General features: G+C 41.9%; 1 protein-coding gene across 1 annotated transcript; it reads left to right on the top strand.

Annotated features, from left to right (window-relative positions):
• The first annotated feature begins 94 nt into the window (after nt 1-94).
• LOC115386827 (protein unc-13 homolog B-like) lies at nt 95-27,815 on the top strand. The gene is made up of 12 exons (XM_030089296.1): nt 95-101; nt 217-246; nt 6,598-6,697; nt 8,922-9,039; nt 9,158-9,281; nt 10,679-10,752; nt 10,993-11,050; nt 11,335-11,364; nt 13,691-13,904; nt 27,169-27,459; nt 27,574-27,664; nt 27,810-27,815. The coding sequence occupies exons 1-12, from the start codon at nt 95-97 to the stop codon at nt 27,813-27,815; spliced, it is 1,143 nt and encodes a 380-aa protein (XP_029945156.1).
• The last annotated feature ends 150 nt before the right edge of the window (nt 27,816-27,965 follow it).

Below are 27,965 nucleotides of genomic sequence, written 5' to 3'. Positions count from 1 at the left end.
GACACGAGATCCCGTTTGTTTTTCACAGCCAGGTTCTTTTTCCATTTCAGAGTGTTGTTTTTGTTCTCTTCTGGTTTCGCCCTGAATAGTCAATATGTCACGTATCGCTGCATTGTTTATGATTCGAATATACTTCTGTACAAACATGACATCAGCAGATTCTAAATGAGTGGAATATAAATGTTCTTCTAACCTTTGTGTTTTTGTGTTTTACAGTGAAGAAAGCCAAGCTCCAGGGACCACCAGGTGAGCACTTTCCCCATTTACATTCTGTACAGTAACCTGGTCTGATATTTTCCCCTCCTCATGGTGTGAAGCTGGAGAGAGCTCCGCAACTGAAAAGACAATCGCCTTCCATGACGTTGCAGGATTGTTGATGTTCTACTAAATTAGCATTATCTGCAAGACCGTCGCCCGTGTTAAGCCGTCGGTAAACGAGCTCGGTAATCCAGTAAACCAGCCGTTCCAAACCTAAAGCCACCCAGACTTCTCCAGTTGACTTTAGACTCCACAACTCAAAAGCCTCTCTACTTGGCCCCTTTTTTTTTTGGAAGAACGCCACGCGCGATTGCGTCCCATGTAGGTTAATCACTTAAATTTCGGCTCTCGGGGTCACTCAAGTTACGCTTGAGTTCCTTGTTATGTAACCCAGCGTCCCTCCATGCCAGGCCGTGCACAGGTGAGCTTAGATCGGTGGCCGCTAAATCCAAATCCTCAGTGTCTCCACCCAAGCAAATCCCTCTGGCGTTCAGGGTCACGCCGGCGTGACACTTCTGGCAGGCAGTGACAGGAAGTCACCACGGCTTTGGATGTGCTGGTGATATTTCACACTTGTTTTCAGTTCCCAGAGTGACCTCTGGGAAGTTGATCATCTAACAGACCTCTAGATTTGTTTGGATATGATGGTCTTAGTGAGGATAAACATTTTGTGTCCTTATTAAGTCTGCATTGTATTAGAATTTCTTCAAGGAAATCGGACTTTCTTTATGTTTTGAAAGGTGTTTGTCAGCTATTTAAGTACCTTTAATTTCAAACAAGCGTCAGTTATTGAACCCTGAAGCCTTCTTGATAAGAACCTCCGGCCCCCGTTTACACAGCGGCCACAGAGCGTCACCTGTCCCAGTGCAAACATTGAGGCTCGTTCAGCTCAGCCAGCCTTTTGTTTTGCTGCAAGACAAAGCAGATTTGTTGAGTACTGTCCCGTGAGAGATTTACAACTAATGCTGTGCTGACTCTGTAATTTTACTGAAACTCATTTGCATGACTGAATGCTGCCACTTTAAGCAATTTTGAAGTTACTCTTTTTTTAATGAATGCTGCAATATCTAAAGCTGGCAAATGACTTTCAGCTCTCACATTCCTGTATTTTATTGCCATTATGTCACCAGCTGGAAGGAACAGGCTTGGTCTCTTCAGGCCCTTTATCTGTTTATTCAGGTTTAAGGAATTATTCACAGGTCAAATCCGTTATTGTTCCTCATTCTCAATGATAATCATGTGATTAAGGAGGAGGAACAAAAGTTTACATAAGGCTGGTCAAAGATTATCCTTTACATTGTTTCTCCGTGCCTGCTGTTGGATAAAGTTTTAGGGGTTTTTTTTCCCCCTGAAAGTGACGAGGGCGACCTTGAGTGGGCCGAGAGCCAGCTGTCTTACTTTCCACAGACTGCCAAAGGAAACGTGACCGATAATAACCGTGTGCTCCTCATGTACGCCTGCCTCAAAGCATGTTCTCAACTGCACAGGAACAAGCTTATCTTCTAAAAAATACTCAGCGCAGACTTCCAGGTTACGTTCTTTGCATTATACACAGTTCCAGGCTGTCATACTGGAGGGAAAACAATTCAGGGGGAGGGATCACATCAGCAGTGGAAAAGGTTGGTGAATTCTGTTGCATGCAACATTGATGAGTGGTCTGCATTTGAAATGTCATCTTTCTAACTCAATGCATTTTCCGGACTAATTTATTGGGGGAAAAAAAGCCCTCACATCGATCAATGATGAATGAGGGTGTTTGACTGATGACTCAGGGGTGAGTGGGCAGTTCACAGGCAGGACTGAGCGAGCAAAGCCACCAAACGTCGCCCCACAGTTCACCTCCTCTGATTCTCGCCTGGATACCCCTCTCACACTGACCGAGTCCAACTATATTCTGCACCAGCGGAAAAACAACCCCAAGCTTACAGACAATGTTGATTAAAACTGCCCCCATTGCTGAGGGAAACAAGGAGTCCTGAACTTAACAAAATCACGTCTGTCTGGTTTTACATTAAGAGAAGTAATGATCTGAACCAGACAACATCGGCGGTCTCGGCATTGTTCTCCGACATGTTTTTAATCAGCCTCTGTGCAATTTTCTTCAGAAATTGAATCCAGCCACCCCAGCATTGTCCCATATATGTTGCAACAGCACACAAACTGCAGTGTCCTCTACTGTTAATTCCCATAATACCTGTGTTCCTATTAATTAAAGGCAATCACTCTTTCAAAATGAAACCCAATAAATCTTCCTGGTGGGCTTATGCCAACGCTGTTCAAACAAATTTAAGTGTGACTTGACTCTTATCAGCCGATTGCTGTCTAATATCCTATTAGATTTGTTGAGTCAGTCCTCTGTTTGGCTGCACTTTGCTGCCGGATTATTGAAGCACTTTCTGGAAATCTTTCAACTCTGCTAGTAAAACTGTTTCTCCGTCATCCTGGCAATCATGCACCACTTTACGTGTGTCCGCAAGATTCCGTCTGAGAGACTGAATCGTCGGCGTGAACTGAGAGTCACGGTGGTTAACACACACATCTCGCTGTTTCGTGAGCCGCTACAGAAACGCATCCTGTTACAAACTCATTAACTTAAACACAGACAGCAGGTGTTGGATTAAGAGGCTTAGTGACAATATAAAACTTTTCTGCGTGCAGCGAGATCTGTGTTTAGCAACGTCTCTATTTACACAGTTGTCGTGTGTTTTAACTTTAGAAGCGGGAGATGATGAATGTCCTATAAAACTGAACTGGAACTGGTGTCATCATTGTTAGTATTTTTTTTTTTTTTTCATGCCTCATGTTGAACGTGAGTTTATCACTATGGTTCATTCAAGAGTTTGCAGAGCCCAAAAATTCAGTTTTATAAGCTACATTGGCAGAATAGCAGTTGTAGCTTTCCTCATATTTTTCATATTCTTGGATATAATTGGTAGAAACTGATGAAAAGTATTGGCATTAATTATGATAATGTTCAGCTCAGTGACAAATTAATTTGTCGTTTTCACACCAGTATCCATATATCTGTATTTTTCCTGCGTAGCAGCTCAGCTGGTTCATGTGTTTGAAATCATCTAATATGCTGTTTTGTCAATCGGGTTGTAATGACCCTTGAACAGTGGGATTGGCCTCACAGATCCAGTATTGATCACTCGTGTGCACACACACACACACATCCTCAGTCTTCCTCCTGGTAGTTATTGCCGCCTCCCCCTTCAACAGTGCAGATCGTATCGGCCGCACGGCGTACAGGCCCTGCTATAAAGGGTCCACAGCCTCTAAGTGGCTCTTATCTAATCCATACATCCTCTTCTCTTATCCCCTCTCTGCTATTCATGGGAGTCGACCCAAGTGTGGCACAAGGCATGGACGATCTAATTAGGGAGAAGCTTGAGCATCCCCCAGGCTCCTTTGTAACAATGCCTGCGTTTTGTCGCCACTGTCCTCTGGAGACGCTAATTAGGTTTGTGTCCTGTCAGTCACACTGCTGCGGGATGGACGGCGTTTCCACGTCGTTATTTGTGCAGCCAAAGTGTCCCTGTTGGTGTCGGGCGTCAGTGGGGAGTCGTAATGATCCACCTGTGCAAACCGCTAAAATGTCTCATTGTGTCACGAGCCGAGTTTACTTATCTGGCCGCTGTGTTAGCTGCCCGCGCAAGGTAAATGTTTCGGCGTGTTGCCGGGGCAACGGGGAAAATCTTTGTTCAGTGCGGTCAGGTGATCGCCCGACAAAGGAGCAGCTGATGCTTTGCTTTTGTTTCCCACGAACCAAAACGAGGATGTAGTGTTTAGTGGCTGAATGCCTGGGAGCGAACGCCAGGGATTATGGATCCATTATGTTTCTTATTGAAATGAAGGGGATGCTTTGCAGCATGTGATATCTACTCTATAGCCCCTGAAGGGTGTGATTAATCCCGTAATATGACTGATTCAAATTGTAATATTCTTTAAGATTGTTTTTTTTTTTTTTTACATAACTCAAGTTAAGTGCACCATGAAAATATGTTTTTTGGTTCTGAAAACATTGAGGTTAGCACAACTATTCAGTGCTCTAAGTGTGAATCTGAAAAGCGGCTGTTCGATTGCAAGATTTATGCCATAATTTTCTGTGTGGTTTAAAATAAAAAACATTTAGATATGAAAGCCACCTACCATTGCGTCACTTGTATTACAGTTACATACTAGTTACATACTAGATTTCGATTGATTTTTAATCAAAAGTGATGCTTAGGTTAATCATCCATTTGTGATCGTAAAAATAGTGATATCAATATGTATTTTTATGATGATTAGTTTGTTCCAGATGCATCAAAGACAACACAAAATACAATAGTTTTTGATTTTGCAGTATATTTTAAGAACACACAAATCCAAAAAATTAGTCAATATAAAGGCCATGTACACACACACTTATCCAGACATACAGATTTCTGTACATACACATATAAATAGCACATGTCTAGTGTAACATGTCTGAAAAGGAGAAGGAACAACTCAAACTTCTTTAATCTTGATAAAATCCTGATAGTAATAGTCTCAATTCTGACCATGGTTCTGATGACAACAGTGAAATTTAAGTAAAGTCGTAATATAAATATAATAGTATAAATGCTAGTACGATAGTGAGAATAATGACAGTAGCTGTAGTGATAATAGTGATGATAATGGCAATAGTAGTTATAGTAATAAAAGTAGTGCTGAAAATGAATCATACTCCTATAGAAGTAAAAACTGTTGTATCATAGATCTGCACACTATATTACAAACTTATTGATATTGTTATCTCAGTATGTGGAATACACAAAGACTGAACAAACTGCAATAAATTTAGAAAATTCAAAACGACAGATTCTTACATATGAAAATCTGTTATTAAATTAAAGCATGAAGTTCGTAGAACAGAATTCCCAAAAACTGTTACCTCCCTTTTTTTTTTTTTTTTTTTTTTTTAATCAATTGACAGCCCTTTTTATTTTGAGGGAAGATTTAAGGAACAAAAAAAAAAAAAAAAAAACAGACAAAGAGAAAAATCAACCCAAACTACCCAAGCTGGCAAACCTCTTAGACAGTGCTGGTGGGAGCTGGAGATGCACATATGAAATATTGGTCACAAATCTGTTCTTAACAACTTTATCACATATTGCATGTTTCACCAAAGCTGTGCAGCTCTCTCATTTACTGTAACAAACAGCATCTGGCATTTATTCCTTGTCTGAAGTATATAATCTGTTGTACATTTCATCAAACATTTCTATCTTCCTCTATCAGTTGCTATATTCAAATTGTGCTGGGTCGTCTTGTTTCCCTGATAGAAGAGTAAATAGTTGGGGAAAGAAAAGGAGTGAGACGTACTCATGGGAGGTTAAGTGAATCAGCAGGCACGTGTCGACGCTGGGATGGATGAAAAAAAAAACAAAAAACAAGTGGATGTGACACTGGCCTTCTAATCCTCCCCGTTAGCAGCAGCCCTCCCCCCACCGTCCACCATCCCTCACTTTGCTGCGCGCTGACAGCTGGTGCAGACAGCCACTGCTGGGACTCCTCCGTCCGCCGCTTCTGGCTGAGAGGAGGCCGGCGGAGATCACCGGGTGTGAAAACGGCAGGCGCGGACTGAAAGAGGGGCACTTAAAGCGTCTCTCAGCAGCTAGCAGGGTTCCTGCAGTGATCCTTTACCGAGCGACAAAAGGATCCATTTGTCACCGTTAGACCCGGCTCTAGTGGGCCCTGCTGCTCCCGTCACCTTTAACCCACCTGAGTTTTATGAATTGATTCTATCCGGGCTGACAGAGACCTTTTCTGCGGGAGTAACAGGTCAAGGGTGGCTTCTGCATTACGTCACAGTTACTGTAGATCAGCAGCAGACATGATTTCTTCATTGCATAGTGCATGTTTGGTGGAAAATCTTAAACAAAAACTATGATTCAGAGTGTCTACTGGAGAGACTGATCAGACAGTTGATCCTGTCGCTGTATCTGCAGCATGGGATTGGCTTTCACTGGAGATTAACGGGGTCAGTTTGCTGGCCTGACCTCGCCTGTGTGGGCTTGGCGTGGCCTGACAGTCCTGGGGGGAGGAGGAGGAGGAGGAAGAGGAGGAGTTTCATCTGCTTTCACTCTCGCTCGTGCGGCGCGTGTCACTCCAGGCGCTGGAAGCCAGCGGAGAACCAGCTCAGTTAGTTGTGGTATCAGTTCTACCATCTGTCTTGTCTGCGCCGTATCGTCACTAACAGACCACACAGATTGCGATCATGAAACTATTTCCGCACCTCATGTCCAACCCATGTTTGTTTTATGCAGCATTATTTTACTCCCTGTCTTGTTTCCTTGTCTTCATTTTTAGATAAGTTCAACACCTATGTGACGCTGAAGGTGCAGAATGTCAAAAGCACGACCATCACCGTGCGTGGCGATCAGCCCTGCTGGGAGCAGGATTTCATGTTGTAAGTTCCTAAAGCGCAGACATCTCACACTTTTTATCTTAAATCTTGGGTTTTCAGTTTTCCACCTTAACAAGAAAGCAACAAGCTAAGTGGTCTAACTTCCTCACGTTTCCTTTCCTGGTGTCCGGTGTCTATGGTGACAGACGTGACGACACGTCGTTGGATGTGTGTCATTGTTTGTCTTTTGTGAACTCCCGTGTTGCGACAGTGTTTATTTTTCCAGACCTTCATCCTTCTTCTGCCCATTAATGATGGGATGGTCGGGTGCAATTCCGCATAAAACGTAATGATTCATCAGTGTTTCCAGAAAATTCTCCACACCACCTGTTGCAAAATTTCCTTGGTGGTAGGACTTCATTAAAACTAGGAAATTAGTGGGTCTAAAATAGCTTGAGCTTTCCTCTCAAAATATTATATGATTTACACCATTATTTTTCAACTTACAGTTATTTAATCCAATTATCAGGTCGATAAAAAAAAGCTGTTCTGCTGTGATTTATATCAGATTTATTATGACATGCTTATCAAAATACTGTCAACTACACAAAGAAAGCCAGCTTGCTTTGTGACGTTTGTTACATGCTTCGAAATACTTCTGAATCTGCGACACATCCACCTCGTTCTTAACTAAAAGCAGTCGTTTGATTTCACACAAAAATCTGTACTTTAGTAAACTCTGCGTTTTTAACCCATATGTTGATTTGAAACTGAAAAAGTCAAGTGATGAGGATGAGACGTTTTGTCAGTAGATGTCCTTTCTGGATCTATTGTGTAATTTCTTTCCTGTCAGTTGACAGAGACAGACAGCCTTTCATTATGCACCGACAACAATACAGGGATGAAGCGCAATGCCAAATCAAAATCTCCCAGCTGACAGATTCTGAAACGCAACATGTGCAACAGATGTCCTCCTGATAAAAATTTGGGTTTGGATGTAATTAATTGTTGTAGTTGATTGGCTGCATTGCATTTGCAAATTATGTAAGAATCCTTTTGTCTGTGCACCTGGACGCCCTGGATCCTCAGCAGCACCCTCCCCTCCCCTCCGTGTATCACTTTCAATTTCAATCTGCTCTCTTTGATTATCTTTCCTCTCATCTTTCTTTTGTTCATATGGTCCATAATCGTAAACTGCCACCGTTTAGTATATGCAAATGCACTTGTCATGCGGCTCTTTTGAAAAACGATGTGGATTTTATTGCTGTCGTCAAGCTGTTTTTGAGCTCTTTCAATCATGCGCTGAATGGCAAAACTAGGCTGGGATGGATTGTGGCAGCTAATGCTCAGTTGAAAAGAGATGTTTGTTTTATTACCAAACAGTGGTACAGAAATTAACCAACAAATTATCCATAGAAGTCGTTATGTTAATGAAAGAAAAGAATAAAATATAATTTATAGAAGTTTCTTGGAGTTATTATCAGACAAAAAAATCTACCATCTATATGGTAAATCTGAAATATCTGTCATCATCATGCCTTTCTTAAATATTACTAAGTGGTGGTGGTATATCAGAGAAATGTAACATAATTAACTGTTTGTATTCATTGTGTTGTTGTGATTAAAATATGGTCACATGGAAGCATTCGTTTGAGTTATCGTACTTAAACATCCTAATGAATAGTTCAATCTGGGCCTGTTTTTTTTTTTGCTATAATGTAACATCCGAAATGAAGCCTTTTGTGTAAAAGATGAAAATCAAAAGAGATGTATTTGGATTTCATGACAAATTGAAAGCCCACATATCACTGAACTACTATGAAGAAGTTGGAGAGATTCACCAATTTTTGCCAAATGAAACCAAAACAATCATTTGCAATATGCAGGCAGCGTTCTGGTAGAATTAACCAAAGCTTCTGTCTTTTAAGCATCACCTTATCTATAGCAGTCCTGCTCTTCAGTTTTTCATAGCACACAGATAGCGAAAATATCTTAAATAGGTTTGAATTAAGAGCCAAGTTGCATGTCAGATAAATCACATATGACTTGAGGACTACACTGAATCTGCCAGCAACATGTAGCACATGTGAAGAGATAACACAGGGCCCCAGGTGCAAGCCCTGCGGGACGCCACATGGTTAATTAGGAAGTATTGGACGCAAAGTCTCCAGTCAGTGAAATAAGATAGCTTTATGTCTTTAGCACAGGTTATTGTAGTTTTTTTGTTTTTTGTTTTTTAATATCTGATATATATAAATATTTAACATCCAAATATCTCTTTCAACAGTGAAATCAACCGGCTGGATCTCGGCCTCATCGTCGAGGTTTGGAACAAAGGCCTTATCTGGGACACCATGGTGGGAACCACCTGGATTCCTCTGAAGAGTATCCATCAGTCAGAAGAGGTGAGGAGATTCACCCACACAGAAACGCCAATTAAAATTCCTGGAATTTTAATCATTGGACACAAAAAAAAAGTGCTGTTGTTATTGTGAATGACTCTTCAGTGCATGTCTCATACAGGAGGGTTCAGGTGAGTGGCTTTACCTGGATGCAGAGGTCCTCATGAAAGCAGACGAGATCTATGGTACCAAGAACCCAACGCCTCATCGCCTCCTACTGGACACTCGCTTCGAACTGCCTTTCGGTGAGACGCCAGTGTTTTATTTGTATAGTTTGGGGATGTGAAGAGAACTTCAGATGAATTAGCTTCACCTCTGAACAGTCGGGAGTCTTATATAAGACGAGTTCCAGTCCGATTCTATCAAACTCTTGACTATACCGCTGAGAAGACACTTGTTATTCTGGTTACCTGAGGGCAAATCAAAACTTGATCTTCTGAGTTACACAAAGGCCACAAATGTTTTTTTTTTTCCTTTCTCTCTCTCTCTCTTCAAATGTCAGCAGTCAATTTTAGTTGTTACGCAGAAAGAGATGGTTCAGCCCGGGGCAGAGGAGTGGAAGAATGGAATGAATAAGTGAGGACTTATGAAAGCATATACCTAGAATTACTTGTAAACGGATTAATTGATTAGACCCTCGATTAAAAAACAAACATTGTATGAAGAAACTTGGTTTGAAGTCGCATTTCCTCTAATTTGAGCAATTTCGATACATTAGTGTTTCATTGCCAGACGTGAAGGATGATTCTCCCATCAAACCCATTACTAAAGATGGTGTACTAGCAAGGCAGAGTATTTTTTTTTTCTGCCCTTCATAAATTGAGGGCCCTGACTCACTAATGGCAGATCTTCTGTTATTAACTTAGGTTCAGTAAATAGAATTTTGTCATTGCCATTCATTCCGTTGTGGCCAACTGGATTAAAGAACCATTAAGAAAGCTATTGTATATTACGTTAACTTTAATTAGAGGAGAGTACCGGTCTAGGTTTACGTTCATCAGCCATTTGCTCACGTTTTCCTGGAAGCACCCACAAGAAAGAATAAATGAATAAATATTTTGGGCAATGGTCAGAAAATTTCCAGTGGTTAATATGATCAATCACCATGATTCATCATATAATCTCAGTAAACGTAGTGCTGTTTAAGAGCGTGATCTGGTCTGTCGCGTTTCTGCCCATTATACACTCGACCACTGTTTCCACTAATGTGTATGTGCACTCAAACCTTGTGAGAAAAGGAGATGGAGCAGCGGAGGTGGTTTTCTGTGGAGTGGCAGAGCCTCTTTCTCTGTTTTGTGAGAAGACCTTTAATGGTAGCAGGAGCCCACAGTGACTCTGCGCCACCAAAGCCGTTCATTAAAGCGGTGGGTTGGAGGGTCTTTGAAGCCCTGGCCTTTGTGTTTGTGGCCTTTAATGTGCATCTGGCTGGTGTGTGTGGCGAAAATTCAAGGTGGGAATGTTGAGCGGGGCTGATCTGACACAGAACAGGGCCGCGCTCGTGTTTCTGGTAACGCTTATTGTTGAATAGTCTCCATTTCCAAGCAGCTCATGAGAAATGAAAGAGGAATAAATGTGTCATGAAGCCATACTGTAGCATGATGTTTGAACTGTTTGTGCTGTTGCATGCTTCTCTCGGCACCAGACATCCCAGATGATGAGGCGCAGTATTGGACCGGGAAGCTGGAACGTATCAACACCATGGGGATCCATGATGAGGTGGAGTGTTTTCTAATGAAGGTCTCATCTGAAGAAAGGAAAATGTTTTGATTAAAGTCAATGAAAACATCTTATTATCGAAGTTTAATCCTTTTTCTGCTATACGAAACTGCTGTATTAATTTAGTTGTTAACTCTGATAGACAGGTAAATGACTAATAAGGAAAAACACAATATGGAATAAGTGAAGCTAGAAAAGTAGACATGATGCCTGTGTTTGATGTGTCTCTGTCCTCTGCAGTACCCTCTTCAGGATGATGTTCAGAGTCGCCCACTCCCATTTGCAGCCTCCCAGTGCTGTGAGTTCACCTCCTTCAGTCCTCCTGTCTGCCTCTAGGTGGAGCCATAGCTCTACCTTCTTCACTCAATCTTTCTCTGTGACTACATTGCAGGGCAATGCTTAATAGCTCATTCAGCTACTGTATATTTTGACCTCAGAGGCCATATAAACATCTCCTTTACTGTTTCTCAGTGAAGTTCCCTCGTTTCCCCAACACAGGGATGCTTTTTTTTTTTCTTTGCTTACGCTCGTTTTGCCTCCTCTTGACTTACCTCTCACTTGTAACATCTGCACTCCCACCAGGCAACTATTTCGGATGGGCTGACCCACTGAGTATGTAACACACTTTAATGAAGTTCTCCCCCCCCTCTGGCCAACCCTTGGTCCCCTCTGCATGCCATTAAAGCCCCACACCCCCGCCCCCGCCCTTCCAGCAACATCTAATCTCCGAAGTTCCCGTGCATTTCTAATAATGACACTTTTTCATTCTAACACTTGATTTTCCTCCGTGTTTTCCTTGGTTCTCTTCAGTCTTTTTACTTCCTGTTATTCTCTTCCTGTTTTTATGATATGCTATTTGCTTTGTTGGTGATATTTATGAAATATACCTATATTTTTATTTCAAGAAAAGTCTTCAGATGTAGTGTTTTGCTCTATTTCTAAATCTTTCTATGCTGGTCTATGAAATCAGACAATATAAAAGTTGTAGAATTGGTTCTATCGTCTGAACAACAGGTGGCAGTCTTTGCTCAGCTTTTAGCACGTTCCACTTTCACATTTTTCTGCTCCTTCCACGTTACTCAGAGTTATCAAGAGAATCAGTTTATCGGTCACCCTCTCACTTTATCGCTCGGAAGAAGATAAACCGCAGGTCGGCTGTCCCCTCCAGCAAAAACCAGCAGCTCCGTGGTTTAGTTTGCAAGGTCACTTCTGGAAATGGACACTGGTGCTTTTCTCATGAGAAACCAATAAGTGCATTGCAGTGATTTGTACAAAGAAAGAGACAAAAAAAGAGTAGGAGTGCAAAAGTATGGCTCATGATGGTTACTGCTGCCTCTTTTCAGATCTGAAAAATGACAAACTTGGCATGAAGTGGAATATTTTTAATAATAATGTGCCTGCTTTTCCTGACCTGCCTTTTGAGGATTGCACTATTTCAGTCAGAGGAGAAGACAAAAACAATTATTGAACCCTTGAACTCACATTTGTGAGTCTGATGAGATTTGTTTTTGGGTATTTAGATTCCTTTGCATATGACTGAGTGTACTGCACTGAAATCATTTTACATTACACACGAGGTGAAATTTTATCCCACCAATTCACGAGTGAATTCTACTCTACTGTCATTCCAGAGATTGTCCAAAGATTGAGGAGTTTCGTTTGCGTAATATCAACAGGGCTTCATGAAAGTGAGCTTGCAAGTCAAAATGGAGGCTATGAAACAGTGTTGTGGCTGAATCACTGCAGGAGAGAAGCTAAATCGTCTTCTTAAATCCCCCTGAGAGACAGGCCTGTCTCAGGTGGAGGTTAAGGTGACAAATACATTTACAGGTGTCAGTACAGCACACCAAGCACATCACACACAAGACATTATTCACCTACTGACACACAAACTAATTTTGATATGCACACAGAAATCGCTGTGTTTTCAAATCTAAGTACCGGTAGGTACAAACAATCATAACCTCACATTTATGATCAGAGACACTGAAAACATGCACAATTTTAGATTTCAAACATGCACACACATTTTATTTTTTTTTACAGTTCGCACTACAGTTCAGAAAAAAAAAAAATTGAGAACTTTTGCTTTGTATGCTATTAGGATACAGTTGTGTTGCCAGTGAGCTAATATCAGTGTAACACTCCTGCCTCAAAGCACCAAAGTTCTTTATTTACCCGTACATTACCAGAAATATCTTGATAGGAGCTGATGTCCACAGCTTCCTCTTGGCATCACCAAAGCACTGCAGTGATCTGAAGACTGTGGAATAAATTAATTCCTCTGCAAAATACACTAACGGTTACATAGTTGCCCCATGCAATTCTAACAAATTCAGATTTCAAATTAATCTGCTTGATCATATTGGAGTTTCATTACTGTGATGAATTGGTATTTCTGTCTCTTTTTAAGAGCTGTTTTCTTGAATTGTACAGTGTGGCATAAGCAGATCTTACGAGATGTAACAGTTTTACATAACCAGTGTGAAATACTTTAAAACTGATGCAGCATTTATGCAGATTTTGGCAGCTGTATATTAACTATCATATCCAAAGATATCACGACCGGGAGTGTCTCAGTGCATGAGTTTGAAACCCTTCAGTTCTCGCACCATATTTAGATTGTCTGTATATGTTGATACTCAGGTTTACTAAGTAACATGCTCTACCTTGTTTACTTTTGTCTTAACATATGATATAGGTTATGTATGGCTTTTTTTCCCTTCCTTATTTTAACAAATGCATGATGGTTGCATTCTCATTTTACTATCAACTTGGCTGAGTTTGCTTATTTCTGCAGTTCATTACATTTTATCCAGACACAGAGCAATCAATTCCTTTGCTTCCAAAGCAAAGACTTCACTCAGTGTGCAGCCGTATCAAATGTACTTAACCAGCAGAGGGAATTCATTCAGCTTGTCTCGTTGCCTGGTTGTAGCTTTGGATGACCATGACAGTGCTGTGGATGACCGGGACAGCGACTACCGCAGCGAGACCAGCAACAGTTTGCCTCCGCGCTACCACACGACAGCGCAACCCAACTCGTCCATGCACCAGTACCCCATGGGGCCCCGGCCGCAGCACCACACCGACTGCTGCACGGACTCCATCCACAGCTTCGACCTGGACTACAGAGACCACAGAGGGAGCAGGTATTCACAATATGTACAGAGCCACTCATACACATTCTGATTTTAAACTCTTTTCATGTGCAAAAGAAGCAACCTGTGGATCATCTTCCGGTTTTAAAGTTGTAGTTCAGTCTCCCATCTCTCCCCATCCATAACTTGACGGGTCCTGAGGCAAAAACACTGAACCCAAAAATTGCATCACAGCGCTCATCATTGTTTTATGTGTGTACAGGAAACTGAAATTGAAGCTCATAACCATTTATAGAAGATTAGAAATAATTTACAATATTTAATGCAATCTGAACCAACATTTCCAATAACTATAGCGTCAGAAATGACCAGCTGAAATAAACACCCTCACACAGTTTAATTAAATGATAGCTCTGTATTTTGTATTAGTTCAGAAAAGAAAAACACATTTGTTGTCTTCTGGACTTCACTGACAGTGCCACTCAAACTGAATCACCCTTTCATTTCTTTGCAAAAATCCATTTCAAAACTTTTGGAATTGAATTTACTCTCATTTGTTTACTTGATAAAGAATTTGACAGTTTAACCTGAATGGTTCTATTTCTTTGGTGTGATTAAAATTAATAAGTTGTAGGTGTGTTTGTGTTGATTAAATGATGAGCATGCATTTTATGATAAAACAGAATATTAAAAGGAGGGACTGTTTGAAAATCCTTCAGCAAAAAAATAAACACAGTTACATTGTTATGATTTCCACTACGCTGCTGGTTTGAGGCCATACTTGGTCCATGAGACAGTCTTGTTGCTCTCTTCACAGACTGATTACGTGCCATGAGATTTCTCTAAATCTGCCTGCACTGAGTGATAGCGAGTTGATCCGGATAATTCCACATCAGGAAAAAGAAAAAAAAAAAAAAAAAAAAACGGATTACAGCCAGGAAAACCTCAGTGGTTATATTTCTTGGTCTATTGTTTCAGTTAAAGTTTCTGTTGGTGCTCTCATTTGGGTTTAGTTTTATCTCGGAGGAAATCCCTTTGTCACACATCTGGAGGGAGTCACGTTGACAGACATGTTTCTGTAGTAATTTAGGAAAAAAAACTTGAGCCAGCACCATATGGTGGTAATTTTGCATGCTTTTCTCATGATTGGAGATGTAGGTTTAGTGTTAAACTGCTGATGAAAGTGTGAGTTTTCTTTTAGAGATTTACAAAGACTAAATAATATGCAGACCACCAGCCACATGCACACAGCTGAACGCTTGCATACATGAACATCTTCAAATCTTAAAGTACCAAGAGAAAATTTTAAATATATATCAAAAACCCCTTCCAAAATTGCAAGTGATATGCCGTCTTTGTATAGTTTAGTAGTTTGATTAAAAATTATTCAAAGTAGGGGAGCCATTTTTTTCAGTTTAGTTTGACATTGTCAGTCGCCAATTGTGGTGATGTCCGAAGCCGGAGCTGCTGTTGATAGGAGGCAGCAGTCAAGCTGCTTTGCTATTATTTGTATGCAGATTTAGGAAAGGCTCTGAAGTGCAGAATGAGTCATCAGACATTTAGCATTGTGTTACAGAAAGAGAAAAGAAGGGAGTTTAATTTAAAAAAAATACTTTTAATAAATGAACAGAGAAATAAATGAACAGTAGATCATTGATCACAAGATGAAGTTTGAGGAAATCTTTTTATTGATATGATCTTAATTATAAGAAGAATTATGTAACATAGTTAGAACTGTGTTTACTGAAGAGTACAACAGTCTGTTTTGCATGAATTTGTTGTTGTCTTTCTTCACCGTTTAGCATGCTGCTTAACTTTTATTTCTGTTTGCACTTTTTTCCCTTCATTTGCTTCTTCTCCGCCACTTTTTTCACTCCCATCTTCATTATGCATCTGCTTTTCAACCTCGATAAGATCTACAAACCAAATGGGAAGAGTGAGAATTATACCTGTAGATTCTGGCATGGGGGTGGAAGACTGGGAAAACAAATACAAAGGGCAGAACAAGCCTCAGCTGAGTGACTTTTTAGACGATGAGGAAGACAACGTTATCCTACGAATGGGAAGGCCCTACCCCGAGCCACCGCACATGCCTCTCCGTGAAAATACAAAGCTGAACAGTTTTCTGCCTGCCCCCTACCCCGAGGGCTATGACACTATCGATCGGCGACGGAAGAAAAAGATAAAGGACCCGGGAGGGTTTCTCAGCACAGAGGCAGACAAAATGACAGAGGAGACATTTCCATCTGACCTTGCTCTTCTCCGTGAGAAGAGAGGGGAGCTGTTTATGCGGCAGGTGGCAGATATGCAGGAAGAGGAGGAGCGCATGACGTCGTGCCTCAGGCCATACAAGAATGGGCTTCTCTACAAAACAAGGATGTGGGCTAAAAATGAGCTGGACCACACACTGGAGAATTATGTTGCATACAAAAAGGAACAAGAGGCCAGAATGAAATCTCGATTTGATTTTGATTTAGAAAACTCCCAGGATCTGCGCTACCCTTTAGGAACAGAGGAGGATGTTGATGATATTCCCTTTATGGCTGAAGACCGTCACTCTGAGACCACAAGACATTACAGAGATCGTTATTCTTATTCCTATGAAGGGCACTCAGAAAATTCTCACAACCTGCGGGAAAAAAAGTATGGAAAATCTAAAGCTGGGGGATGGGTCCCAGAGACGGTGCTGTCTCCTGTAGAGGAACCAAGTGACGAATATGTAGACCCTATGGATGAGCTCCAGTGTCTCGTCGAAACCGTTTCTGAATATCTTGCTGAAAAAGAGGAAGAAATCAGCAGGTATGGTTCTCTTCCAAAATCAAGCAAATCTAGACTGTCTTCTCAGGGCAGCAATAGAACTGATTCTTTTGGAGAGGACCTGAATAACTCATTAAAGGATCCCAGAGGAGAACCACAAGCACAACCTCCTTCAGAACAAGGTATTTCAGGAGTGAAGAATGCGGTCAGTTCCTTGTTCGGTTCTCTCACCGACAAAGTTGTCGGAGGTCCAAAACAGCCTGCGCCATCTTCAAAAGCACCATCTGCCCAGCCTTCACAGACCGGATTAACAAAACTGTTTTCTTTTATTCCAAAATCAAGCAGCACAGCTCCTGTAGCTGTTGTATCTCCAGTAGAACTATCTCCTGAAAAATCCTTCAGCTCTTTGCCTCCTCAGCCACCACTTTTTGCCAAAACACAAGCGCATTATCAAAATACAGAAACCACCACAAGGAATCAAACTCTTGGAAGTAAAGAGAATGAACCAGAGCTTGTGTCCAAACCTCAGAGTGTTCCAGGAAACTCCGTCTTGAACAAATTGAATCCATTAAAGTTGTTCTCTGCAGGAGAAAATGGGAGCTCAGCTGAATCCAAACACGGACCACAGTCCACACATTCTCAAGGTCAGTGGGATGAGAAGAAGTTTGATAAAGGTGCTCATCAGCAGTCAAATGCAGCAGATGGACGAAGGACATTAGAGAAACCACAAAGTTCATCACAAGGAAAACATTGCGAACAAAATTACGATGGACACTTTTATGGGGGACCTAAACAACAGGTGTCTAAGCAAGAAAGTGTGCCTGTTGAAGGACAAGGGATTTCAAATGGCCAGACGCAAGCTACAAACGCAGGTTTCTTTAGCCCTTTCAAGAAATCTTTCAGTTCACTCATCACACCTGCTGTCCCTGTCGCACCTCAGCGGGTTCCCCCTGTAGCAGTTTATCCCGTGTTTAGAGCCTCAGAGGAGCCCCAACTGTCGGAGGACCCATCACTGATCAGTAAGATTAAATTGCCTTTCCGCTCCTCTGACAATCTCTCTACTCAGCAAGCTTCCAAACCAGAGGGTGGTATGCTTTCTGGCTTTTTAAAGTTTTCATCCAGTGAAGATGTTAGTGGAGCCACAAAATCACAGAACGCCCCACAAGCAGATAGCGTTGCTTTTTCAACAAACGTGAGAGCATCTTCATCCATGCACAATGAAAGCACAGACAAAGGGTGGTTTTCTAGTCTGTTAAACCCTGGACCTTCTCCCTCTAGTTCAAGCCAGAATGTTAGCAGTAATCAGCAATCTCAAAACAGCAAACTGCCGTCTGCCACGCATGCACAGCATGCATCAAATCAGAAGCCTCCCGCAGCCTCTCATGAATCACAGCATCAAATTCCCCATCAGCCTGAATCACAAGGTTTTTTGACAGGTCTTTTCAAAGGGAGTTCAGCAGATGACATTTCTCATATGGGCCAACAAAAGCAAGGAGGTTTACTCTCTGGATTTCTTAAATTTGGCTCTACCAGTGACATTTCTGGCAGTGTCCCTCAGCAGGGTTCGAATAACAATCAACCTCCCAAGAGCAGTAATCCCCCACAGTTTCCTCAACAACCAGCCCCACAACAAAGTTCTGCAGCTCCACAATCAGGGGGCCTTTTCTCAGGAATATTGAAATTTTCATCAACAGAAAATATGCAACAAAATAAACAACCCTCTGAAGCAGTAAAGCAGGGAAATATCCACAGCTCCAACCCTGGTCCGCCGTTGACATCAGGTGAAACTCAGCAAACACAAACTCAACAAAAGGGGTTGTTGTCTGGTTTGCTCAAGTTTGGTTCCTCTGAGACTACTTCAAGCAGTCCAGCAGTTCATCACCATATCAGTGATCAACATAGCGGTCAACACAGTTTCAACAAACAGAGTACTGAAGGTTCAAGCCGAGGCCCTCTTTTCAGGAACAGAACCTCAAGTCAGCAAGTTGTCCAACAGGAGGCAAGTAAACCAAGCTTTACTCGACAACAAACAGTTCCACTTCGACAAAGTCCATCCCAACAAGGTAGTCTTTTATCTGGTCTTTTTAAATTTGCTTCAGCAGACAACATAAATACACAAAACCAGCCATCAGTTCAACAGCATGTAATTACCCCAAGTAAATCCAACTATGAGCAAACAAGGCAGAATGTTCCAATGTCCAAACAAAATCAAGTACTAAGTAGTACAACACACAAACCTCAATCAAGTGGTTTATTTTCTGGAATATTCAAGTCCTCATCAGAAAATGTACCTCAGGATCAACAGCCTAAAAGCATTGATGCTGTGCAGCATGAAAGCCAAGTGCCATATGGTCAGACTGGTCCTGCCCAGCTGGAGACTCAAAGTCAGTCTGGAGTGTTCTCAGGGTTGTTAAACAAGTTAACAAAATCATCTGAATGCACCGACGGAACCTCTCAGACAACGACGATGCAGTTACCCCAACAAAAGACCAATGTTCATTCTGAAACAGTGAAACCTCCACTGCACAAACAGTCACTCCCTACTGTACGACAGTCCTCCATTGTGGAAGACCATAAAGAGTGGGAGCAAAAGAATACAAAAAGTCCCCAACAGCATTTGTTATCTGGATTAATTAACAAAAAATTAACTGAAGACCCATATACCAAACAATTAGAAATGTCAGGTCAGATCACAAAGCCACAGACTTCAACTAAGTTTAGTATGTTACATTCTGGTGTATCAAAAAGTGCAACATCAGACTTTGGAAGGGACAACTCACACAGATTTACTCCAGGTACCCCCAATCCAGGACACAGTAGACACGCTTTGGTTAGTGCTCCAGTCTCAATTGATACTGAGAGTTTAGACTTGCGAACATCAGCTACATTTGCTAGAACTCTACAGAGTCAGGCAGCGTACTCTTCTATAAGCACAGGTAATTTATCTCAGTTATATTATTCTGGCTCAGCTCACTCCATTAACCCAATGGCTTATAGCACTGGAAATATTAATTTGCTTTTACAAAACAATGTAAATTCTTCAGTGATGACCAGACAGCCATATATGAGTGGAAGCAGCCCCTCTTTGTCCGCAGCTACAAGCCAAAATCTGTACCAAGGCCAGCTGTCCCCTTACACAATAAGCCCCTCTTATGATGAAAACCAGTGGATCCGTGAAAGTGCACTGTGGCAACAATTTCAGAATGAATCACTGAATCGTGTTAGTGAGGGAGAAGATCAAGTGTACGGACATAACTGTGAGCGGGCAGCATCTGCTCTTCCCTGCAGTTTATCGGATATTAATCAATCAATTCACCCCATGCCATTTCAAAGAGTTGTTTCTCAGGAGCAAATTCAACACTATCAGTTTGCAAGCCACAGCAATGATGACCCTTATCCCAAACGGAAGCCATGGAGCAGTTATGAAGACTTGGGAAATGCAGCTTATTCAGCTAATGATGAAGGTGTGCTGAACTTAACAACCAGACAGTGTAATGCAAAGTTTGGGAGACGGAACTCGTTTAATGATGGTAGCACTTACAGTTTGAATGGTGTTTCATATCATGAAGGCTATTATGAAGAAACGGCACCAAGCCTGTCTTATTCTGCTAACTGGCAATATGGAATTGATGACAATCGGTTGCAAAATTTCCATAATAGTCAGTTTAATATGAACAGACCATTTGATTCAACCTGTTATCAAAATGCCAATCCTGAAACTGATGATTCTCGTTATCTTGAAGATACTGAATGGTATCAGCAGTGGCTCACACTTTTAGAGCAGGGCATGTGGTGGCCAGCTGATGATGGTGACTGTGGCTACTTTGTTTACACAGACCATGAGTACATTTATGCCTTGCTTACAGATGCAGCAGGTGAATTTGTGTATACCTGTGCCCCTGAAGAGGAAAATAAATTAGATAGTCTTCCAAGTGCTTGGTTGCACAATGAGATGGTTTTAGTCTGTGGCTTTAAAATTCCCCTTTATAATGAAGATGAGCTTCTTTGGCTTCCTGGTCAAGATCAAAGTGATTCTCAACTTCTTAATGCACCGTTGGACCTGTCTGCTGCCTATAGAAAAGGAAATCAGATCATGAATTTAAATCTTGAGCAGTTCTCTGAAATGTTTCAGAATTCCTTTTTGTCACAAGGGCAGCAAAATGTTGATTTCACATCCTATAGATTAAACAAAGTCAAAATGGATCCAAGGCAACCCAATTATGTCTATGATGAAGTAATTGACCTTTCTTGTCATAATAAAAATCATGTTGGCCCTAATTGGAATAACCAGGAAATTAAGAACTTACTTGCTCAAAAAGTTGCCGTCTCACTAAACTCTGGTGATACCACAAATGCAAACCAGCAGTTCCTTTACAGCTGTTATCAACCTAGCCAGCGGCGTCGTTCATCCACTGCTGTCACAGTGAAACATGTGGATGATGTAACAGAGGATGAATGGAGGAAAAGAGTGTCTCCAGGGGAAGAACAGCCAAATCGTCAAGTCAACAAGATTTCTTCAATGATATCATCATTTGTTGGTAAAACATCGCAGATGGAAGTGAGTAAAACCACTGACCAGGATTCAAGCAAACAGCCTCAAAATATTCTTGCATCAAGTTTCAAAAGTCTTAAATCTAAGATAATCAAAGAAGATTCCTCTGTAATTAACCCACCAGAAAGTGTGGAAATGAAGACATCAGTTCCCTCACAAAGGAGAACGCTGCCTTCAGTTCCTTTAACAAGCCAGGTGGCTCAACCGTCAACACAACTACAAACGTCACACAAACCTAGACTTTCTCGTCAGACTACCATGGCCCAGCAAATGGTCCCACCAACGAAGCCCGACATCACTGTGCCTTTAGGATCAAAAGAATCTGTGATCAAACCCGTACCTTCTGGGCAACCTGCAACTGAAAAGCCACTGAATAAACCAGAAGAGAAACCACCAGAACAACCTCAAGCCGGCTTAATGAACTTCATAAAATCTGCAGTTGGAATAGAAGACACTAAACCAGAATCACCCCAAATTCCCGAGGTCTCTCCCAACCAGCAAAACAAAACTAGCAGCACCACATCATTACCAACCAGTGGTACTACAAATAAAGAGACAACAGGAGTATCAAATCTTTTTGGATCAATTGGCAGTCTATTTAGTATGGAGCCATCGCCACCACCACCACAGAAACAACAAATGAAACCTAGTGTTACTGAGAGTTCACTCACTTCAGCTGCTAGACCCCAAGGTATACGGAGACAGCAAACAGTGGACAAAGACCACATTCCTCGACCAGACCAGGGTCAACCCCCACAAAGAACTGTATTGCAAATGTCTTCTACAAACCTTTCTTCAGGCCATGTAGCAAGTCAGTTAGATGCTAAGCAACCTGCAGTACAGACTAAGCAAGAAGCAGGAAACAAATCATCTGGTGGACTGTTTGGAATTTCAATCGGAGAAATGCTTGGAGGATCAGCTGCAACTTCACAACCTGGACCAGTACCTGAAACACCTACAGCAGCTGCTGCTCCACAGGAGGAATCGCTCGGTAAAAGTTTATTTTCGTTGTTTACTGGTCCAAGTTCTCCACAGACTCAAACGCATCCCCCAAGTGCAGCACCACAACCTCCTCAGCAGGAAACACTTGGTAAAGGGCTTTTATCATTGTTTGGAGGATCAAGTCCATCTCAGCCTCCAACTCAAACCAAACCTTCTGATCAAGCAAAACAACAAGCAACTGTTCCTCCAAAAGACCCTCCATCTACAGGGTTTCTTTCGATGTTTGGTGGTCCCAGCAACCAGCAGTCTCAAGCTCAAACGGGATCTATTCTTGGAGGAATTTTGCCTGGTCCTTCCAGTTCATCTGAAAGCCCAATGAAGGGACTGTTTTCAGTGTTTAGTGGTCCAAATCCTCCTCAAACACAACCACAACCACCAACAATGTCATCTCAACAGAGGGGAGCTCAAGCACAAACTCAAAAGCACCAAGAAGCTCACACACACCCTAAACCCCAAGAACAGCCTGAACCCCAAGGACAGACAGCCACATCTGTTCTTGGAGGTATATTGGGTGGGTTGTCATCATCAAGTGATAGTCCAGCAAAATCCTTGTTCTCTATGTTTGGTGGCCCCAGTACTCCACAAACACCAGCTGGTGGAAATGCAAATATGTCCTCTTCACCAGGGGCTGCGGCTCCCAAAGTAATTGCTAAGAACGTACCTTCTGATGTTGTGTCATCACCACAAAAAAATCCCAATTCCTTGTCTTCTGTTGATGCTTCTACCAAAATCCCACAGATGACTCAGGAACAACAAAGTTCCTCCCAGGAGCCCACAATTTCAAGTAGCCAGGTTACAGAAGCAGCAGTTACAGGTAAAATATCTAGTGAATTTTCAGGGACAAAAGAAAACATTGTCTCTGACAAAATGCATGCTACCCCACTGACCGAAATAATTGATAGCACTCATTCTTCTGCGGAGGCTTCCAAAATTAAAGACATTGAATCTCAGGATCCTGAGTCAAAATGTGATGCAGTGCAAAAAGAAACAACTACAGAAAATTTGCCCCATGATTCCACGCCCTCCAAAGAACCTCCAGCTTCTGGTCTGATGTCTATGATCAGTGGATCCACTGGATCCATTTCAGATGGTCCAGGAAAAGGGCTGCTTTCTTTATTTTCAACATCAAGCACTGAGCCTCAAACAAACCAAATGGGCCCTCGCACAGGGTCTGTGTCTGAATCATCAGGCCCTAAAGAACCACCAGCTAAAGGTTTGTTCTCTGTGTTTGGAGGTTCTGCTCCTCAACCATCTTCACAGCCTGGAAGCTCTCTTTAGGGTCAGTGTTTGGAGGGTCTTCAGCTCAAGCGCCAGCTTCAACAGCAGGTTCATTATTAGGCGGTTTATTTGGAGGGTCTGCGCCTCAGACTACACCGCAGGCTGGCCCCACTAAAGGAGGCTCAAGTCCTCAAGCTGCAGGTTCCCAGGCTGGGTCATCATTACTTGGAGGCTTATTTGGCGGATCTGCTCCTCAGGATTCTGCATCTCAAACTGGAGGGTCTATTTTGGGTGGAATTTTTGGGGGAACTCCCTCCCAATCATCAACAACTGAAAATAAAACGTCTCTGTTGGGTGGGATTTTAGGAGGCTCCTCTTCTCAGGCGGCTTCTGGACAAACTGGTGCATCTCTTTTTGGTAGCATTTTACCTGGAGCATCTGCTCCTAATGAAGGCCCCAGTAAAAGTTTGTTTTCAGTGTTTGGAGAAAGTCTTTCTTCAGCTGTATCCCCGACAACAGTTACACCAACTTCTAATGATGATAAGAAAGCATCAACTACTTCTGTCAGTGATGCTACATCAAGTGTAACCATTTTACCAAAACCCACTGATGACAGCAAAGGAGCTCCTATTAACCATGAAAAATCTGAAACTGATACTGCGACCCAAAGCAAACAACTGGTGGAGACATCACAGAAGCCTGAAGAAACAGGCCATTGTCAAGAGGCAAGCTTGTCTAAAACCGATGGTGATGTTTCCAAAGCAGTTAGATGTCAGGATACTGACAAATCAACTGCTATACCACCTATAACTGAAGAGCTTCATTCTAAAGAATTGGAAACAAGTTTGCCAGCACACATGGAAGGACCAGAACTTGTAGGCACTCAATTAAACCAAGACACAACTCCATCTAAAGTTGAAGGTACACCACCCACTCAAATAGCAGGTCCTGTTGATCAGGTACAGCAAAAGCCTCCTGAGCCAGAAAAATCAGCAAGTGACACAGCAGCAGATGCAGTTACAGGGTTTATGTCTTCCCTTTTTAAACCAGCTGCTACTCCCACTGATGGTTCTCAGCAACAGCAAAAGGCCTCACTGTTTGGAATTGGAGGGACAACACCCCAAGCTGGTCAAACTGGTCAAACATTATTAGGAGGTATTTTCGGAGGATCTAATGCCCAGACAGCAGCTCCACAAGCAGGAGGATCTTTGTTAGGAGGGTTATTTAAAGGGCCAACTACTCAGTCTGCTCCGCAAGCCACTGCCTCTGCCACTGGTGGATCAATACTTGGTGGAATGTTTGGGGGAGGAGCCACTGCAAAGTCTGCTGGGTCACAGAGTGGTGGATCATTGCTGGGTGGAATGTTTGGAGGTGGTGGGGCCACCACACAGCCTGGTGGTTCTTTACTTGGTGGAATGTTTGGAGGAGCGACAAACCAGCCTGCAGGCTCACAGACTGGAGCATCTATACTTGGGGGCATAGGTGGATCTTTATTTGGAGGCATGGGACCACCAACAAAGTCACCTGACTCAGCACCAGCTCAGCCCAAGCCAGCAGCTAGAACTCCTCCACAACCTCAGATCAAAAATGACAATATATCACCAAAAGTACCAACATCTGGCTGTGAGGCTAACAGAAATAAAACTGAGGACTCAACGTTACTCGATAATGACAAAGTCAAATCTATCAGCCAAGCACCTACTTCTGACAAAGCATCTGAAGAAGTTGGTCCAAAAGCATCGGTTGACACAATTGGGCCTATTAATACCACAGAGGACCTCACCCATCAGGTAGAGAACATTGACAAAGAAAAGCCAACTGCTGATGGAATAATATATGAGGCCCCTATGGTTATTAAAGAAGACCCTGAGAGGGAAGAAAATAAATCAGGTCAACCAGCTAATACAGCTTCTCCTGCCAGTCAGTTGCCCAACAGTGCTGATCCACCACAAGCTACTTCTTTGTTTGGATTCATATCAGCCCAGACTGATGCAGGGAAATCTATTGGATCGTTGTTTACACCAACAACATCAGCTGCATCTGCATCACCTCAAACTGAAGGAAGTGGTGGCCTGTTTTCAGGATTAAAAACCCTTTCTGGAGGCCTGTTTCAAGATGAAAATGCAGTTGCTGGAAAACAGGAGTCACCTGCTGCTTCAATATTTGGAGCAAAAATCAGTTTTCCATGGCAGACAGAACCACCAAAACCACAAGCTGCCCCAGTCATTACATCTCAGCCCCAAAGTAACAAGACAACAAGTGGTCAAACACAAACAGAACAAAAGGTTGCAACATCTGACGCTCAAAAAACTGAACCGGTAGGTTCCACAGACAATATAGCAACCCCCCAGATTTGCATCTCCACTCCTGAAATAGATCCTTCAGCATCCTTGATCCCAGAGAAGAAGGAAAGCCTTGTAGAAACAGACCCTCCTGCAGGTCCTACCACTGGATTGCAGCTGGACAACCAGTCCGAGAAGGATCTATTGAATGCAAAAAGGCTAGTAAAAGCATTATAAATGGCACCCACCCACCATTTATGATGAAACCACCATTTGGAATAATCATGTATTTCCTGTCCAGCTCAACAGTCCATTCTTAATAGCTTAGTTCATGTAGTGTATTGTTTGTCCTGTGTTATGTCGTTTGTGGTATCCCTGCTGCAATTTCCGGTGTCATATCAAAACAGAATTCCAACACAAAATTTAAATGTTTATTCATTGCCACTGTACATAAAAGTATATGAAAAGATCAGTTTACTGTCACTTCTGTGATATTTCAAAACATTCTCTCGGTTGAACTTAAACTTTTCTCAAATGTTTTTCTGATTTTTGCTTAGTACAGTGGCTTTATCAAGTTAGTTTTCTGTTTATCTGATAATGATTTCTTGGTGATTTTTTTTTCTTTAGCCTATGTGCACATATGTTTGCACAAGATTGGACACTGTTATGTACAAAAAATAGATTTTTATTAACGCATGGAGTTCTGATTTGATTTGTACAATATTTTTGTACAGTGAATACACCTGAATTTAATGAATTCTTGATCATGAACCTTGAAGTATCCATTCAAGTTGTCTAAGTGGCAGTGTTCTGCCATTGAAAATGAAATTAATTCTGAAATGCCAATTGTCATATTTCACATACAGAGGAGTTCTGCATATTTTATTGTTCCCATCTAGTTGTATGTCATCTTTTTTTATCCCCACGTTGTGTATGTGTGCTCTATAGTCTTAGTCTGTCATATAAAATGTAGACTACTGTCAATAAAATATGCAGATGTAATTGTGTGTAGAAATATGCCTATTTTGATATGTTTGTAGGAACTGTTTTGCTTCACACCACAAAGAATATCATGAACCTGTGTGCTAAATTCTGTTCTAAACTCTATGAAATGCCGAAGGTGTGCAATGCATGCATGTTAAAGATTTTGGATTTTTATTACTTCCATTTTCCTTCATCCTACCTCCAAGGCTGTACATGATGTCATTGTGGTGTGTTCACACTATAACTAGGAATCTGCTTTATGAAGATTTGACTTGTTTGCTTCAAAATTTTGTGCAAAGAATTGTTTGTCAGTGAGTGGGGATTGTTGCAATCCAAAAGATCAATCATCAGCTGTTTCAGAGGATCAATGAAAAGCTATAGAAGTACATTTTAATAAAAGAAAAATATGTTGTAACTGTTTTCTGTAACTTTCCCCATGCATCTGGCATTGTGGAACATGCACCGAAAATATAATCCTCCATTTCTGACTTTGAATATTTTCACTCCTTTCACATTGTAGTCCAGTGGAAAGTAGTCGCTTTGGCTCATCAGGAAACCTGAGCCAGATCAGCTCCCAGCTTAGTGAGACTGGCCAGAGCACCGGAGGCTCCGAACTGGAGGAGTCCTTCCACTCCTACCACAGTACCGGCTTTCACCCCTCCACAAATGGGCTGCCGCGTACAAATGGACATCCTTCCACCAACGGGCACTCAACGGTCAGCGAGCAGGAGATTCGTCGGATGTCCCCTGAAGTTGGCAGAACCTTGAAAATTGACCCTCCAGCAGAGAAAGGATCTTCTAAACACCAAAGGTATAGTTTTTTATTTGTTTTTTTGTAGGAATTGGACCTTTGCATATTGTTCTCATGAAGACACGTTGGAACTTGGCTCTTTTTAATCCTGTGCTATTGAATCAATCCAAATAGATTCCATGATGATGGCCCGCCGCTGCCCTTTACCCCTTCGAGACTTCGCTGGTTGAAAGCCATTAATAAAGTCAGGCTTCAGCTGCGTGAGGTAGGCGCTTTGCTTTTTCTCACCCATTTCATTTTTCTTATCTTTCCACATATAGACAAAGATAACAGACATACATAGACAACACTTGCAGTTGTTTCACAGTGGTTGAGTTTAACCTCTCTGGATGTGCACCATCCCCGTACAGGAATAGGACGTGAGATTGTATCATCTTTTTTTTTTTTTTTTTTTTAGTTGGCAATGCCAGTTCCTTTATAAACTTCATCTCTGTCCTTTCCCTCCCTGTCTGCCTCAATCTGCAGTGGTTAATTTTATCCCTGCACAAGACACTAATTGTGAGGCT

Source organism: Salarias fasciatus, chromosome 4 (genome assembly GCF_902148845.1).
Source record: "Salarias fasciatus chromosome 4, fSalaFa1.1, whole genome shotgun sequence".
Taxonomy (NCBI): domain Eukaryota; kingdom Metazoa; phylum Chordata; class Actinopteri; order Blenniiformes; family Blenniidae; genus Salarias; species Salarias fasciatus.
This window is presented reverse-complemented; position numbering and strand designations above follow the sequence as displayed.